A 16,985-nucleotide genomic window follows, 5' to 3' on the forward strand; every position below is an offset into this window, starting at 1 on the left:
TAATAGTGTCACCCATTCTGGTCAGCAACCATAACACCGGCTACTGTGCGTATTTACGCTTCCATGGGGGTTGGGGGTTGAAATTAACGAAAATAGGTTCTTGATGGCTGATGTATGGCGTGATAAATCATATTATCGCGTCTTGCCATTCCATAAGACCGGCTTTTCCGGTGATCGACTGTCACAAATTAAGTTTACAAAATTCACTTTCGATATGCAAATGTACATATTGTATACATGATTAGATTTTATCTGCTTATAGCACGGAAGACCCATCTTGACGATTTTGTTTTATTGATGAACAGTTCTGTCTGGTCCTGCCTGGCAATGGCAGTCAAATGGATGATTATTCTGACAGTTATGCAGAAAACTTGCAAAAAACTGTCAACACTTTCAATGTCATCAGCAATCGCATACATGCGTTGTTTCCGTGGCTAATTCTGATAAAAAGCACAAAATGGTCGTATTAGTGCTACTAAAGAATGCGACTGTACTGCCTGTTCAGACGCTGTTTACGGAAACCAGCGATACGGGACTACAGAAGTGTGCAGTTTCATTTCTGTATTATATTGAATGAAAGACGGGTATTTATATGTGTTTAGAGCTATGTATCATAGAGTTCATTATTTAATCTCTGCCCTTTTACAAGTACCCCAAAAGTGTTACAATATTTAGAAGCCAACGACCTAATAGGCAGTGCCCGCTCTACTTTACTTCTGGCTTAAATGACGCCTTAGCTTAGTTCACCCTCCATCCTTCTTGAAGGTCGCATCAAAGATATCGCTGAATGTTTGCTCTAAATGCCCTTTGTTATATCTGATGCACCTGAAAATGACTTCTAAAAACGCGAATGAATGGTTTCCCGCAATCTTAGGGGTTGCAACCGTAGACGACATTACCAATACTTGTTCACTTTAAATCTATCATATTTTAATATGAAATCACGAGGTCGCTACTGATTGGTTGATTCAGTGCGAGTCAGCATTTTGCGCAAGAGGTTTTAAGTAAAACGTTCCCTCCCGATAATCGACCGCTTTTCACAACTAGAAATTCACCACAGCCGGTAAGAGTAGACTGAAACGTTTTGATAACTGAAATTCTAAAGTAGTAGAGATATAAGCTATTCATAATTACAAAAGATTAAAACCTCATTTTGATTTTTTCAAAGAGATAATGTACTGGTAAATAGTTTGTATCAAATTTAGAATATACTGTATTTTTATATTTTGAAATTTATGTGAAATAAACTCAAATGATTTTATATTACCGCCTGCCTAACATTGTAGGTGTATTTCCTATTCATATTTCTTTTATTTTGAGGATGTCTTCAACGTACTATTATATCGTCCGGCAAAATTTTTTTTTTAAAGATATATAGTATACTATATATAATTTAATAATCCCTTTGAATTGGCATTTAAACTTTTCTATTATCATGGAAATGTTCGCTATATTCGGTGTGTTTTGCGGGAAACATTATTTCACACCAAAAAGATAAATCCTTCTTCTTTGTTGTTTTATATGATTTGAAAATGAAGACGAAGTCAGACTGTATAGTTCGACCTATTTTTTCATTTATTTCAACTCTTTGGTATAAAGTTTGCGTTAGTTTTTTACAATATTTATTACATGAACTCAATTTTAGCCAGAAATTTCGTTTTACTTACTATCAAAAGTTAAAGAAGGTAAAGGTGTCCTCAGCATGCGAATAGAACTTCCAAAATGGCAAAAAAAAATTAGTAACTTTTATCGATTGAAAACAATTTGATGTTATAGAAAAGTTTCTGTCCAAATTGTAGTTCATGCACGGTGATCAACCCGGTTGCGCATGCGGAATGGGTCGTGTTTTATTTCTCAGTGAATTCACGATGCTATCAAGTGGAAAAGTTAATATTTCAGAAGTCTGTTTGTATCAATTTTTATAAACAAAAAGATGATATTTTTGTGAGGTTTTATTTTATCTATCTCCCCACGCTGGTAACTAATGACATATTTGCAGTGCTCGGATATGATCTATTACTGCCTTGATATTTACCGCAGTTGGGTGCCATTTGTAGTTTGTGGAATATGTATGGCTTGATGTGACTCGTGTTTAGGCTTTCTTTATTATTTAAATTGATATATTGACTGCACATCTGGTCTTTGTGTTAGCCAATGGAAATTCAGATGGTTCAGGTCTTCAGGAGTGACATTTAATTCATTAAGAAAATATTGCATATACTGCACAATTTCTGATGACATTTCCATGTTTTATTAAATTTCATTACTTTTGCCGAATTTAAAACTTGGAACTTGTCAGTCAAAGGACTGAAACCTGAAATTAAAGAGCTCTACTTTGCGTCATTACGTAATACTGTAGATGTCCCGTTCAGTTCAGTTTACTTCACTCAAATCATGGCATGATACAGGAGGAACACAGACAATGCAATTACAAGTACGTCAAAACAGAAAATCATGAAAGCAGTCAATCTCATTAATTAACAAAATGAACATTTATAACTTTAGTAGAGATACAGCATCTGTAGAAGACATAAGTTCACATTGGGGGAGGGGGGGGGGGGGGGGGGGCAGAACAGTACTCTATATAGGAATAGAATGCTGTGTGACAAATCGTTCTTAATTACCGATAATTGAAATACATAAAATTAACCGTGTAAGTATGCGAATTGCCAAGATAATTACTCCCTTGTAAATTCTGCACCGTTGCAATAAACGCCAAGCAATGATGTTTATAATAAGTGATGTTCATAATAAGTGATGTTCATAATAAGTGATTAATGATACAGACTTTTGTACCCTTATACAACGCTTATCCAATTGTTCCGCGGGGGGGGGGGGGGGGGGGGGGGGCTCCCACGTGTTTAGTCTTCATATGTATTGTACTTAACAATGTATACGATACCCGATAATCATTATGAAAGCTGAAGACATCAAACAGTGATGCCTGTCCGTTGTACATCTGGCTACAGAGAGCACCGTGAGTAATGGGAAATCAGCAGAAACTTAGGGTTGGCACACAGTCTGTCTGAGGTCCTCATAACTGTGTGTAGTCGCGTAGTGGTCAAATTAACCGGATCATTTCACCAAAGGAAACCTGGAAAATCTCGGTGTTTTAGCGTTATATAATCTCATTTATACCTTATTTACCACACAAGTATCACAAAATGGTTTATCCATTGAAACAAATTATGAAAAAATAGCGAAGTTTTGTGTTTCACACAGTAAGCGTCCGATATTAACAACCACTGTAACTGCATGTTGCACTTACTGGGGACATTTGTTAGAAACATGTGGGAAAAGGTTAGATCAGAAACTGCTCTGAACTTCAAATGACCAATTGTTAAAACAATAATGTGAATTGTCTGCAGCTGTATCTACCCATGCGCTGGAAACTGAGTACAGTTAAACTGAGAGCTTTATTGTACTCTTTTAGGAATTATTTTATTTAAATAACATTTTCTCCACTAATAAGTGAATGGGATTGGGCAGCAGGCATAGCCCATTTCAGCCCTCTCCCTACATCAGGGTCACAATGAATCAAACACATCTACATATATAGATATAATAAATAAATGAAAGAGATACAACTATATTATATGTACTAATGAAAATAACCATGAAACAAGAGAAGGAAAACATTGTAGATGTAGAAAAAAGAACAAAACAAAAACACGCAAAAAGAAATACTGGTTTGAACAGAAATAAGTTACAGTAGATTATTTCAAATTTTTAAACATGAAAGCAATTAACAAAAAGTTTTGTTGCAGCGATTAAGGCTTGTACTGCTTCAAATATTTTATATCAATTGATAGTCCATGATTAGGATTACCGTATAACAACAGTTCAAGTGTAGGTTGTTGATTATAGCAATCTGTAATATTCTGTATGGCATGTAGCAATACATTTCTGCAGTGTGTATAATTTGGACAAACAAATATATGAATTATAACTTCGCCGTGGTGTTTTACCGCAGCTGGACGCCATTTGTAAGGTATCATATAGGTAATGGTTATGGTCTAATATGACTTAGTATTATTACACGGTTAATTTTATGTATATTTTGTATCTAGTATATCGATAAAATTTCCATGGAAATATGAAAGTAAAAGTTTGACTGCACCTTCGGTCTGTCTTTTAGACAAAATGCAGCCAATGGAAATTAAGATGGGTAAGGCCTTCTGTCAGTAGCAATCTTTAATTCATTAGGATAAATTTGCATATGCTGCGCTTTTTCTGATGACATTGCGTTCGTGTGCACATTTATTGAATTTCATATCATTTTCTGACAGGATTTAATAATTTTATGCCAACTTTCAAAGCGACAAATTGTCAGTCATTCCACTAGGAATTGAAGCTAAGGGTCTTTACGTCACCTCATTAGCATAATACTGTCACTCTTAGCGCAGAAATAGGACTCAAAAAACTGCAAATTGCACTCACACCGACAGATCGTACTCAGCGACCGATAATTGAATTACATTACACTAAATGTGCATTTCCGCTAACTATGAAACTATTAGAAAACTCTACATCGTTACAATAAACACCAAAACACTTACATTCATACGGTGTAAAACAGTTACTGCATTGATGGTATACTCTGCTTGGAGACTATGATATATCATAAAAGTGTCTAGGTCTTACCCAGAGGGGGCCCTACTTGTTATCGGCGGTTGTCGTATACTTTGTTATAAATAACAATACCGTTTACTTAAACTTGGAAGTCAGAAAGAATATTTCTCCCTTTAGAAACTTTTGCTAGATATATCAGAATAAGTATTTATCTACAGGTCACAACTTGGTAACGGGGATTCAGTAGAAACTTATATTTGACAAAGGTTATCTATAACTGTGAGTGTCTGTTGACCTTTTGGTCAAACTCGCGGGGTTATCACAACAGTGGAGGTCTGGGAGGTGGCACGTGCGTTTTAGCAGACCTCTAGCGAATATATTCGGTCAGTATTTCCTCTAGTTTCCTTTTGTGCATCCTATTATTCCCATCAAAGCAATAAAGAATAATTAGAAATTTACCTTTTCATTGTAACTATTAAAATCACATGTATTATCAAAATGTTTCAGTGGATATTACATGTACATTCTTCACACATAGTACATACCTAGTTGCTACTTTACACTCATTTACTTGGTACATGTACTAAGCTTTAGACTTGCAACACTGTCTCACCATTTTGTCACATACAGTAGAGGGAAAAAAATAAACTCTTGATTTCAGAATATCAGATTTACATGATATATAACAGAAAAATATATTTTTAAAAACCCTCCCCCTTCTCCATCCGCTAGACGCTTGATATCGTAGTAGTACTTGTATATGACTATAACATTTTAATAAGGTTATACTCTTACCATGAAAATGTGAAACTTGGATATTGAGTGCGAATAAGGACTGTTAGTTAATTAAAAAGCAGTCAATGAAAATGCTTGTAGGTAAGGTCATAGACGGTATCAAATTCATAAAAATTCTGCTGCACATTTTCTAATGACATTTGCGTTCGTGTGCATACTGTTGAGTTTCTTAGAATTTTCCCACAGAACAAATCATTTTATGTCAACTTTCAAACAGACATTGTCAAGTCGTCAGGCATACTACTAAGGGTTGCAGCTATTTATAAAACATTTATTGTTCGTCATTAGGATGATACTGTCGTCTTTATTACGGAACAATGACTCAAACACTGCACATTGTAATCAGCAGAATGACAGACTGCACTTAGTTACCGATAATTGAAGTACTTACAGTAACTGTTCGTTAATGCTAACTGCCAAAAAATTAAGACCCTCGTAAAGCCTGTTCAATGAACGCCCTAATACTAATTTTATTTATTGACAAATATGATGGATTAACGTTATGCACAAGGTTACACGCTCTATACATGGGGACTGTATGATATACCGTTAAAGTGTCCAGCACCATTCTTTCCCCGTGGGGGAGAGGGTGGTGTGTATGTGTATGCCCCGTCACCAATATTGCACACGAAGAATATATGCGTATACTTACATGATGAGTTTAAAGTTAATTTGAATATCCCACACAAGCTATGCTTGCTACATTAGATGTCTGTCTGTCTGCCTGTTCCCCATTTTGTCTCCGGACCAGCACTTCGTAGTGGGAAGTCAGTAGAAGCTTACATTTGACATACTGTTTATCTATAAATGTCTCGTGATTATGAATATTTACTTGTCATATTCATCTAATTCATAGGGTTACCAATGGAGGCCAAATAAGTTTTCATTTCAAGTGGTCTAATTTAACAACTCTTAACATTGACATTAAATTACAATATGTATCGTATTCTAATAACAGGGTTGTAACCCAACCCCCCAACCCCCTGTTTTAGGGAAAAGCACCGTCTAAGATCACTACTCCCCATTTTCAAAAAAGAAAAGTCTGGATTGACCCGTTTGTATCCGTTTCGAAACCTCGGCGGTTTAAAAAAAGATTTGTTTGTGAAATCTTTGTCCCTGGTAGCAACAGAGAACCAAATGAAAGATCTTGTCATAAGGGATCTATATACAAAATACGAAAACTTTACCTTAAATAGTTCAGGAGATATTGTTTAAGTTAACTTTTCATAAAAGTAGGTCAAACTCCAAGGTTACAAAGTTAAAAAGTAAGAATTATGGAATAAGAAATATGAGAGCTCTATCACTTGTCGTTGAAAAGTTACGAGCAAGGTTCGTACAGACAGACAAACAAACAGGACAACATCAGTAATCACCATAACAATTCTTGTTTGCAATTAGAAACCTGTTATAGCTTTCATTCACCATCAAAGGAGGTTCAACGTGGGTGTCGTTATAGCTGATCGCCGTTATCCGCACTGCGCATCCAGTCAGGGAATAAGGCCGTATAGTATACCGTCTTTGATCACGGCGGGTATGACCGGTCGACGGGGAATTCTTACTCCTCCTAGGCACCTGATCCCACCTCTGGTGTGTCCAGGGGTCCGTGTTTGCCCAACTCTTTATTTCGTATTCCTTATAGGAGTTATGACATTGATCACTGTTCATTATCTTCACCTTTGATCGGAGGATGGTGTTCCCGGGGAATAAGACGGAAAACACTGTAATATCCCTGTAGAAGTGACATCCACTATGCCCATCGAAGTCTAAATATGAGGACTTTCTTGTTTGAGTGTTTTGTCTGTTTGACGTCCCTTCGAGAATTTGTCAATAATATTGAGCCATCACCAGCTCTAGGTGGAGTACCACACATTTAGACCTATGCTAAGCGCTCAGGGCCCTTATTCACAAAATATCTTACGACTAAGATGGAAAAAAGAATTCTGTTTGATAATCAAATACCGATCACAAGGTCATAAGTATGTATTCAACTTTTATAAACCATGGATGTACTTATTACATATTAATTAAGAAAGTCTACAAGAAATGAAAAATAAGGAAATTACAGTCTTTGTAAATTTTGATCTTAGTCGTAAGATATTTCAGGACCGTAGCAATGAGGGTTCTTTAACGTGCCAACGTCTGCCGCGACGCGGGACCTCCGTTTTAAGGTTACACCAAAAAGACCCGTGATTGCCGAGCATTTGGCGAAGGAACAATCGCTACTTATATTGCGTAAGTGCTGGAACTCACGACTTCCCGGTTACAAAGCAAACGTTCTACCACTGAGCTACCGTGACTGGTTTGAATGTTTTGAGAATTTAATTCATCACTATATAGGTGTTTATAGACAGTCTTACATATGTATATTAAGGTTGCATAGTGAGAAAATAGTCCTTCAGAGCTAACATCCAACACAAGATCAGGACCATTCTATTTTGTAGTATTTAACGATTTTCTCGCCTAGAAATAAAATGAATTGTATATATAGCTATATTTAGCTCTAAAACTTCATAGTTATTTCGGATTTCAAACATTTCGGTTGAGCATCACTGAAGAGACATTATTTGTCGAAATGCGCATCTGGTGCATCAAAATTGGTACCGAAAAAGTTTTACATATACAGAAAATGGCAGTTTTGATAAATCAACGGTTTTCAAATGAAGTGTAGAAGGCTTCTCATCAAGTTGTTTATTTTTATGACGGACTACTTTTTTTGTAAAATGTAAGCATTACAATTGTGCATAGATGTAACTGACCAAAAATGAAATGCGAAAAATGCACGGTGTATACACATTATCGCAAGTGAAATTAATCGCTTTACCTGTGTGTGTTCGGATGTTGTCTTTAACGCAATGAAAACCCCTTGTGATCTAAACAGGAGTCGGGTTATATTCTGCGATATTTAGTGACTGTTTCATTGCTGTTATACATCTTCTGTATGATTAGCAATGTACTTTTCTCTTTTTTCATGTCGCAATGAAATTTTATGAGATGCAATAAAACTGAAATAGTGATGAATGAATCATCTCCAAGGTAAACTTCCAACCTTTCAGGAAGCTTTCTATCCCCACCCCCATCAGTTGTCTCAGGAAGTTTTTTGTTGAAATTTACATAAAGTGTTGGTGAAGATTTGTATATTTCGCTACTCCATCCCCGCGTGGCTGACATTAGCTGCATTGTTATTTCTCAGTCTGTCGATTTCCCCATTATCTAGAGCCGTCGGTGTAAACAAATTGTGTTATGCACGTATAATTACATGTTTACAATCAGGTAAACAGCGTGTATGTAGCGTGCTGAATTCCACTGCCGTATATTTGAAGAAAAGAATGCATCTATTTAACAATTAAGATTCTTTTATCCCATATATATTTAGAGCTAAACATAGTTGCAGCGTTGTTTTTGTGGGGTTTTTGTTTTAAATTATTATTATTATTTTTTATGGTCGCTAGTTGGGTTTCTTCAACATGTTTCTAGATAACTGTCACCTTTATTTAAAATGACTTTGGAAACAAATTTTAAGTTTCCCCTGTCTGTTTTCTCCCCATGTGATCAATTTAGTCTGATGTATTGCGGGGTTAGTCTAACTGGGCTGTCGATATATGTATATCTGTAGAACTAACCAGAGACAGTGTTACATATACGGGAGGTGGACCCAAACAAAACGCCGTGTCAGCATACACGTACAGGTCGTTAGTGATGGATTGCACCTTTAGAAATAAACCTATATTGCATGTAAATGTACGGAAGCCGATAGGTGCCAGGGTATAGAATTAATACTTATTTAACTGGCGACCGCCACTTAATTTATGTGGAGGCCGCCACTTAATTTAACTGACGGCCGCCACTTATTATCTGGCGACCGCCATATAAATTAACTGGCGGCCGCCACATACATTATACTATCTGGCGGTCGCCAGATAATAAGTGGCGGCCGCCAGATAAATTAAGTGGCGGTCGCCACACAAATTAAGTGGCGGCCGCCAGATGAATTAAGTGGCAGCCGCCAGTTAAATAGATATTAATTCTATACCCTGGAACCTATCGGCTTCCGTATATAAATACCAAACAACACGCCGTTAGCGTTATCCCGTACTTTAAATGCGCGCATTCTACACCAAAAATAGATTGATTGTGTTCTGACTATGTTATTTGTGTTTTACTAAGTGTATCTCAAACTGCCCTTTGGGATAATTTAATTGTTTTTAAATAGATTATATTCTCTGACATCATAAAGAAATATAAAAGAGACCAGGTACATGAAATTAAAAGTATGATAGGAAAGTTCTATTCGTCTTTGGTCTTAGTGAATTCGGAAATGGTGAAATAAAAGGAGAAAACATCAAGCTACTGAAATTGTGTTGAATAGTACTAAATGTATGGATTCTGGCATTTTCTTCAAACGTCGTTTTACTTTGGCATCATAAACAACATCCAATACATGGCTAACAATCACCAGTAGTTATGAACTTGCAATTCATCATGTTTATAAACAGGAGATGAGATTACGGTGGGTGTGACCGGTCGACAGGGGATGCTTACTCCTCCTAGGCACCTGATCCCACCTCTGGTATGGCCAGGGGTCCGTGTTTGCACAACTCTTTATTTTGTATTCCTTATAGGAGTTATGAGATTGATCAATGTTCGTTATTTTCACCTTTCATTGCTTAGATTTATTATAATCAGCACACAGCGCATGTGAATGATCTACCGGTAGTTTTGGAATTAACTTGATTAGAAAACGTGTTCTAAATCCGTCTAGACTCCATATAGATGGATAAGTATGTGCACTTAGTCGAGTACAAATAATCATTATACAATAACAATATCATACCCGGGTATCACATAGCGAGATCAACCGCCGCGGTGGTCTAGAAGTTGGAGCAGGGTTCGAATCCCGGTCGCGACATACCTAAGTCGTTAAAACAGATAGTGACAGTTCCATCGCCAAACGCTCGGCATCAGGTGTGAATGCCACGGGTCCTTGGACTTAACCTTTCTCACTTACCGGTGTATAATGTCCAAGATCAAAACGTATATCACAAATAGAGTTCATAGGTCAAGTTTGAAGTCCGAAATTGCCATGATGAGACTGACCCGGGTATTTTACGGACATTTTCTTATTTTCGTAATCTGATGTGTATAGATCTGCCATAGGACATTTCTTATTAATGTGATATTAGAGTTGTCTGAGTTTTATGTCCATAATACCATCCCCCTGTTTGTCAGGAGATCTTTTTTATTGTTTGGCTGGAGGCAGAAGCGTGGCGAGTTTTTAGCGGCTTGAGAGTTTGTCTATTTCTGGTGGTATATCAGATCAGGCCCGCGAGGGATTAGAAATTAATGCTGCCTCGTGCCCGTGACTGCAACATCAGCGTCATGATTTACCCCTCCTTACGAGCTCTAAATGGAGTGACAATACTTATAAATACTTAGTACCAAACTGCAGTACTTAAAACAGAGTGACAATACCTATAAATAGTTAGTTCCAAACTACAGTACTCTGAACGGAACACAATACCTATAAATACTTAGTACCAAACTACAGTACTCTAGATGGAGTGACAATACTTATAAATACTTAGCATCAAACTGCAGTACTCTAAACAGATTAACAATTGCTATAAATACTTAATACCAAACTGAAGTACTTTTACGTAACAAAAGTAATTTTGACTCAAAACTGTGCAGTCACTTCATTTGTTGTTTATTTATTCATAAAATGTAAAATTCCAGGCTGGTGTTATGTTAATGTTTATGTAATCTGCCTAATTATTATGTGTTAATGGAATTCATTGCAGAAAAGAAAATGCACATGCAAATGAGGATTTAAACATGAAAATTACGATGCTCAGTAATACAAAGGTCGCTCTGAAAAACACGATGGTCATAATCGCCGTTAATTAATCAACCTTGAGGACGCATGACAAGGCCCTCTGCAGAAGGGAACTTTTTTTATGTACATTTACATCCCTATTTAGCATTTGATATTTGATCAAAACGAGAAACGGAACTCGTTACCTCCTGACACACGATAACGTCCTGGTACGCGGGTCAGATTCACCCAAGTCATATTATTAATTAGCTCATGTCTTTACTAATTAAAATGCTAACTATTTCGTAACTTTGTTCTAGATATTGAATTCATTAATTATGAAAAAAACATGTTCCGTAATCTCGGTTATTAATTTGAAAATTAGATTGCTCAGCAAGTATTATTTTATTCACGTGAATTCAATATCATTATATATATATATATATATATATATATATATATATATATATATATATATATATATAATATAAAATTGAATTACATATACATGTATTGCGATTTCGAACTTCATAGTCCATTGGCGTGGAGTTAATTTTTCGAAGGAAAAATTTGTGTTAATTTTATTTCTCTCTCTTCTTTGATAACTCTCTCTCTCTCTCTCTCTCTCTCTCTCTCTCTCTCTCTCTCAAATACACAAAATATAAGGTGTGAATGAAATACATAGTACGTGTTGATATTGACTAAATCTGAAATTGATGGTATACTGAATCGATATTCAAAACATCTTGCCTTTTTATTGGCATACCCATCAATGTCAATGTTTATTATTTCAAAGTTTGGCTTATATATCAAATTTATGTTCGTTTATGATTAATGAGACATCAATAAAAGTTTGAAAAAATTTATTACCAAAATAATAACGAATCCGTTCACCTGACAATACCTTTTGGCAATGTATGTTTACCCCACCGTGTATTTACAGACACGCAACATAATTTTTTAAGGGGGGCTGAATTCAGAATTGTCTAAAATTCTTGACAAGCAAACAACAACAACAACAAAACCATACACTGTATTCTTTTGACCAGACTTCAAAATCCTCATATATGGGATGGGGAAAGAGGGGTGTCTTTGGCTACATGGGTTCAATGCATCCGAGTTCAACATTCTTTCTATTCAATACAACCTTACTATGAAAACATGGGGGTGATCTGTGAGTATACATGTATGTATATCTTACTGCGCATGTAAAAAACAAATCGGAATGTGAACGGTTTAAAAAAAAAAGAAAAAGCGGGGGTCCATGGTTCTGCATGCCTGATTTCTATATTATGGTCATATAATGCGTTCTTATCAATCATTCAGTTTATAGTTCAGAACCAAGCTCCAAATGGACTGATCCTCCAGAAGAAAAAACACAGGATTAGATTAATATATGTCTGTCGGCATTATATATCGTTTGTCTAATGATAAAGATTCTCTGTCTTACTTTTCTAATTTAATGTCATTTTGTTTGCTATAAAAACTTCCAAAAACTTCCCTCGTGGTTTACATCCCTTTTTCTGAGTCTTCTCTGCAAGAAGGATTTTAGTCACACTTCGCTGGCTTCGTGACTTATGGCGCCTTTCCTTTTATGCCAATCAACTGTCACATCTTGACATTAAAGTGTCTAGCGGTCCGTTAATCGGGGAAGTTATGGAATTAAAAGTAGATCATTTCACATCCCTAATTGAAAAACATGAACTGATAAATTCTGATTTTAATTAGGTGTATATTTCTTAACTGGCTCTGTAATTAGAATGTTCAGTTGCGATGGAACCAATAATCCATTTCTTTTTATTGTATTTCTCGTATTACAAGGAACTGAACAGGCCCATTTGAAGTTTGCCGTTTTCTGAAAATTGGTTCTCGTGACCATCTTTGACTAAATAAAAATGGCAATATGAAAATTGTTCCTATCGATCTCAAGACAAATAACATTTTTTTTTTCTCCGTAACATAATTCAGAATGACGTCGTGTAGTCCGACACGCGTTTAGAAACCAATATATCATCACGTGCATGTACTGACGCAGGCCGGGAAGGGAAGGGAAGAAAATAGATGTTCAAAGAAAAACGATAGACAGGATTACAAATTGACTTGACTTCAATAAAATTATATGTAACTGGATTTAAGGACGAATAAAGTGAAGTTAGATCGAAAAATTACAGATCGGTCTGTTTTAAAACTTTCAAATTTCATTTAAAATCATCTAAAGTGACGAATATCAGTCTCAAATTAAAATTATCCACACAAAAATATTTAGGCTATAGGACAATTTCAAATTTTACAATTTGGGGATTTTTTTTTTATAAAACCCACACAAATGGTGAGGTGCGATGTGGAAGGGATTTTTTTCCTGATCGTATCAGTTAAGCATTTTGCAAGAAACAAGTGAAACAATGTAAAATATCTGAGATTTTTCAAGTTAAAAAATACAATTTATGTTATTGCATCAATAAAGTTTATTATTATTCAGCAAATAATGTGTATGGTTTTAAATATGGTTTTATAAAAAAGAAGATAAAAAATTCATCATTTACGTGTTGTCAGAATTTGATTTACATGCCTGTATAGTTTGTCGTCTGAATTCATTGGTGTAACAATCGACTCGGCTACCTTCACACTATAATCAAAACTAGAGGCCCACTACGATTGGTCGAAAATTCCCGGGAACCTGTCAATCAAATTGGTGGCGTTTTCTTGGTCCTTTGCGCCGAGTACTCACCTTTAAATACGAGCAGATTCAGATACTGATCATTATTTTACTGAAATTTTTGGTAACTTTCTTGCACATTGCTCGGACTTCAGCTCGTTCTGTTTAAATCAACATGGGTATCGGCAACAAGAGTCAGAAATACACGATGGTCGTGGACGTCAAAGGTTAGATTTGATCGATAGATCGGGAAATTTCATTCAAAAATTGTATTTCATAGTTTCCAAAAATCTTAAAAAATTGTTTTTGACTTTACATGCTTAAGTATTGGGGGCAGTTTTTCATTTTGTGTTTCATTTGTCTCCTTCCTAAATATTGTATGTGCAAAGAAACCAAATCCTTGTATAAAACTTTTGATGCAAACCTCAGTTTTTAACACGCCAAGCAATTATCTTGAAATTCATTAGTTTTTGCGTACTTAGGTCACTCGGAATTAAAATATCATCAATCTATCTTTTCAAAATGAATTCTGTATATATATTTTTTTTATTGCGACCGCAACCAGGAGGTAAAATATCTAGATCCGCCGAGCTCGACAATATGGTCCGCTTGAATTGTTTGTGAAAAAAGTAATCTTTATGATCATCAATTTTTCATATATGCCTGGCTTTTTAAAATGTTTAATGAGAATTTCAAGACTCTCATCTAATCAAGGAAGGTGGTGTAATGTTACACATTAATTTCAAAAAGTTTTGAATTGAAATTAAAATATGATGTAATCATATTCATGAATTCAATTGCCGTGAATAAAATGAGCTAAAGGTGGCCATGTATGATTTACAAGTTGCAAGTCGCTCAGTCTGCTTCTGTCAACACGGATGTAAATATGCAACTTCTGTGCATTGTTGCTAAATACACTGTCATCTGTCAAAAATTGTGTATGGTTGAGCACCAATGTCACGGAGATAGATGAAGATTAATGGAGAAAAACTGAGAGCATGTCCTTATAGTTTTAAATTGGTTTTTTTTTCTTTCAAAATTTCAAACATGAGACATGTATCAAAATTATTCTACCAGGTTATTCTCAACTATATTAAAATATCAGATGCGCGAGACGTATTTGATATTTTTTGAAAGCTTTTTCTGAAACGAAGCAAATGAAATTGTTTTTAATTGCTTAAAATGATAATATCAGTTATTTCAATAGTTGCGGTCTTCCTTGATATGAATTATGCACACATTTTTACTGTTTAGACTAAGAAGCGGTGCGCCTTAAGGAATTCAATCCGCATTATTAACTTGGACAGTTAAACTCATATGTATATACATACGTGTATTGATAGACATTTTTATTGTCAGTGAATCATTAAATTTCATTTGGAACATCCCTAATGTTTGTAATTTGTCACATGTCCGTGTTACCGGATATCATAGCCTGTAGTGGGGGACGTTTGACGCAACCCTACCTGTTCACACGGCGACCCCGGCCTTGTACAAAGGTACGCGTTGCGTAATGCATTAAGAGCTTGCTGCACATATTGTTTTGACCTTAACAGTTGTACAGAACAATTAAAATCCCCAGTGAAAGACGAGCTCTTTTATGTTAATTAAACATGCGAATTTCCCTTCATAAACACATGCACATACATGTGCATTGCAGAAAGAAAAATAAAACAGAGATGTTCAATTTTTCATCAAATTGGATAAATCCTAGATAAGTCATGACATCATATTATACTATTAATTCTCTCTATTAAAACATGGGTCAAGAAAGCTGTCCGTATACTCTTCAGTCAAATAAAATAGATTTTGCTTCAAAATATTGGAAGTCAATTGCTGGGTCCAAATTTGACCTATATCATGCATAGTCCTTTTGTTCTTCACCATTTAGATTATGAAATGTTCAAAACGTAATAGATTAAAATTTCATTTTCGATCGGAAAAATCAAACACAGAAATGATCCAATTACAAGACGCAGTAGCGTGGACAAGTTACCAAACTTAATTATAATAAAAGCTAATAGTTCGTATCATAGCACGTTAGTAGTAAAATACTTAAGCAATATTTAATAGTAATATACTGGAACATTAAACTTCAACAAAACACCTCACAGAGAGGGTATTTGCGTCATGTTTCTGGGTATTTAATTTGTAACCTTTCGGTAAGCAGCGCGTTACTGAGTGCACAATAGAACAGAACTTATATGGAGAACGTTACAGGCAAACAGCTGTATTTCTGTAATCACCAAACAAATGTCCTCTGTTGCAGAACCCCGATCTTTCGGAAGCATCCGGAAACTTATCGACCAATTCCAGAACAACGCTGTGTCCGAACCATCCAACGAGCAGGATATGAGTTCCTGGGGATACCACAACAATAACGGTACGGTATTTCAATGCGATACCTCCAGATAGTGATATGCAATGTTGCTTCGATATCTTGCGCTAACAATGCACATCTGTATCAGCATGGCTATATTTAATGTTGCAGGTGAAAATATCCAGTACATCGTATTGAGTCATTTTCTCTAATTCATATACAGTACATAAGGGGGGTTGATTTAAATGTTCACTTCTCTACAAATTCAGTACATTCTTAAAACATATACTTTAAAATGACCAAGTCAGATTAAATATTCTGCTGTGTGTACGCAGGGAATAAGTTGGAATATGATTGCTGTAAACTGGGTATTTAAACCTCAGCACATCGGCCTTCATGCATTGTTATTCACCGAACTAAAATACTTCAAAACCAGATACTCTGTAATGAGAAGCATTATGAATTATCAATTGGAAAATGAAGTTTTCAGTTGTCGATTTCACACAATCACATCATAGATATGTCTGTCAATATCTGTTTCTGTGAATTTATTTCGCTCCATGAGCAAAGACAAGTCATAAATTGTTGGAGGGAAATCCCCCCTTACACCAAAGTGTCAGGCAACAGAGGCCCAGATCAAAGACAGGTAACTCTGTCAATTTTGAGAAATAGTCGGTTTTGCGGATGTTTGTCAGGGGGCGTCCTGGTAGTTGCTTTCGTTTTGTGAAAATACAGCGAGTCGTGCTCTGTGATAAATAAATTAAGTAATTGATCGCTTTTAAAAGTGACCTCATTCATTCTGGAATGTTCTCTTGAAGCGAAAAAGAAGG

At 35.7% G+C, this 16,985-nt stretch overlaps 1 protein-coding gene across 6 annotated transcripts in view; it reads left to right on the plus strand.

Annotated features, from left to right (window-relative positions):
* The window catches only part of LOC130055220 (carbonic anhydrase 2-like), a 52,481-nt gene that overhangs the window by 32,802 nt on the left and 2,694 nt on the right, over positions 1-16,985 (plus strand). For 4 of the 6 annotated variants that reach the window (XM_056167100.1, XM_056167104.1, XM_056167103.1 and 1 more), the window contains exon 2: positions 16,105-16,218. In XM_056167100.1, coding sequence (XP_056023075.1) covers positions 16,188-16,218 — 31 coding nt within the window. In that variant the 5' untranslated portion in view covers positions 16,105-16,187. Of the gene's footprint in view, positions 1-979; positions 1,064-13,935; positions 14,063-16,104; positions 16,219-16,985 lie in introns of those variants that run through there. The other 2 variants (XM_056167102.1, XM_056167099.1) reach the window with 2 other exon arrangements.

The sequence above is a fragment of the Ostrea edulis genome, chromosome 5 (assembly GCF_947568905.1).
Source record: "Ostrea edulis chromosome 5, xbOstEdul1.1, whole genome shotgun sequence".
NCBI classification, from domain to species: domain Eukaryota; kingdom Metazoa; phylum Mollusca; class Bivalvia; order Ostreida; family Ostreidae; genus Ostrea; species Ostrea edulis.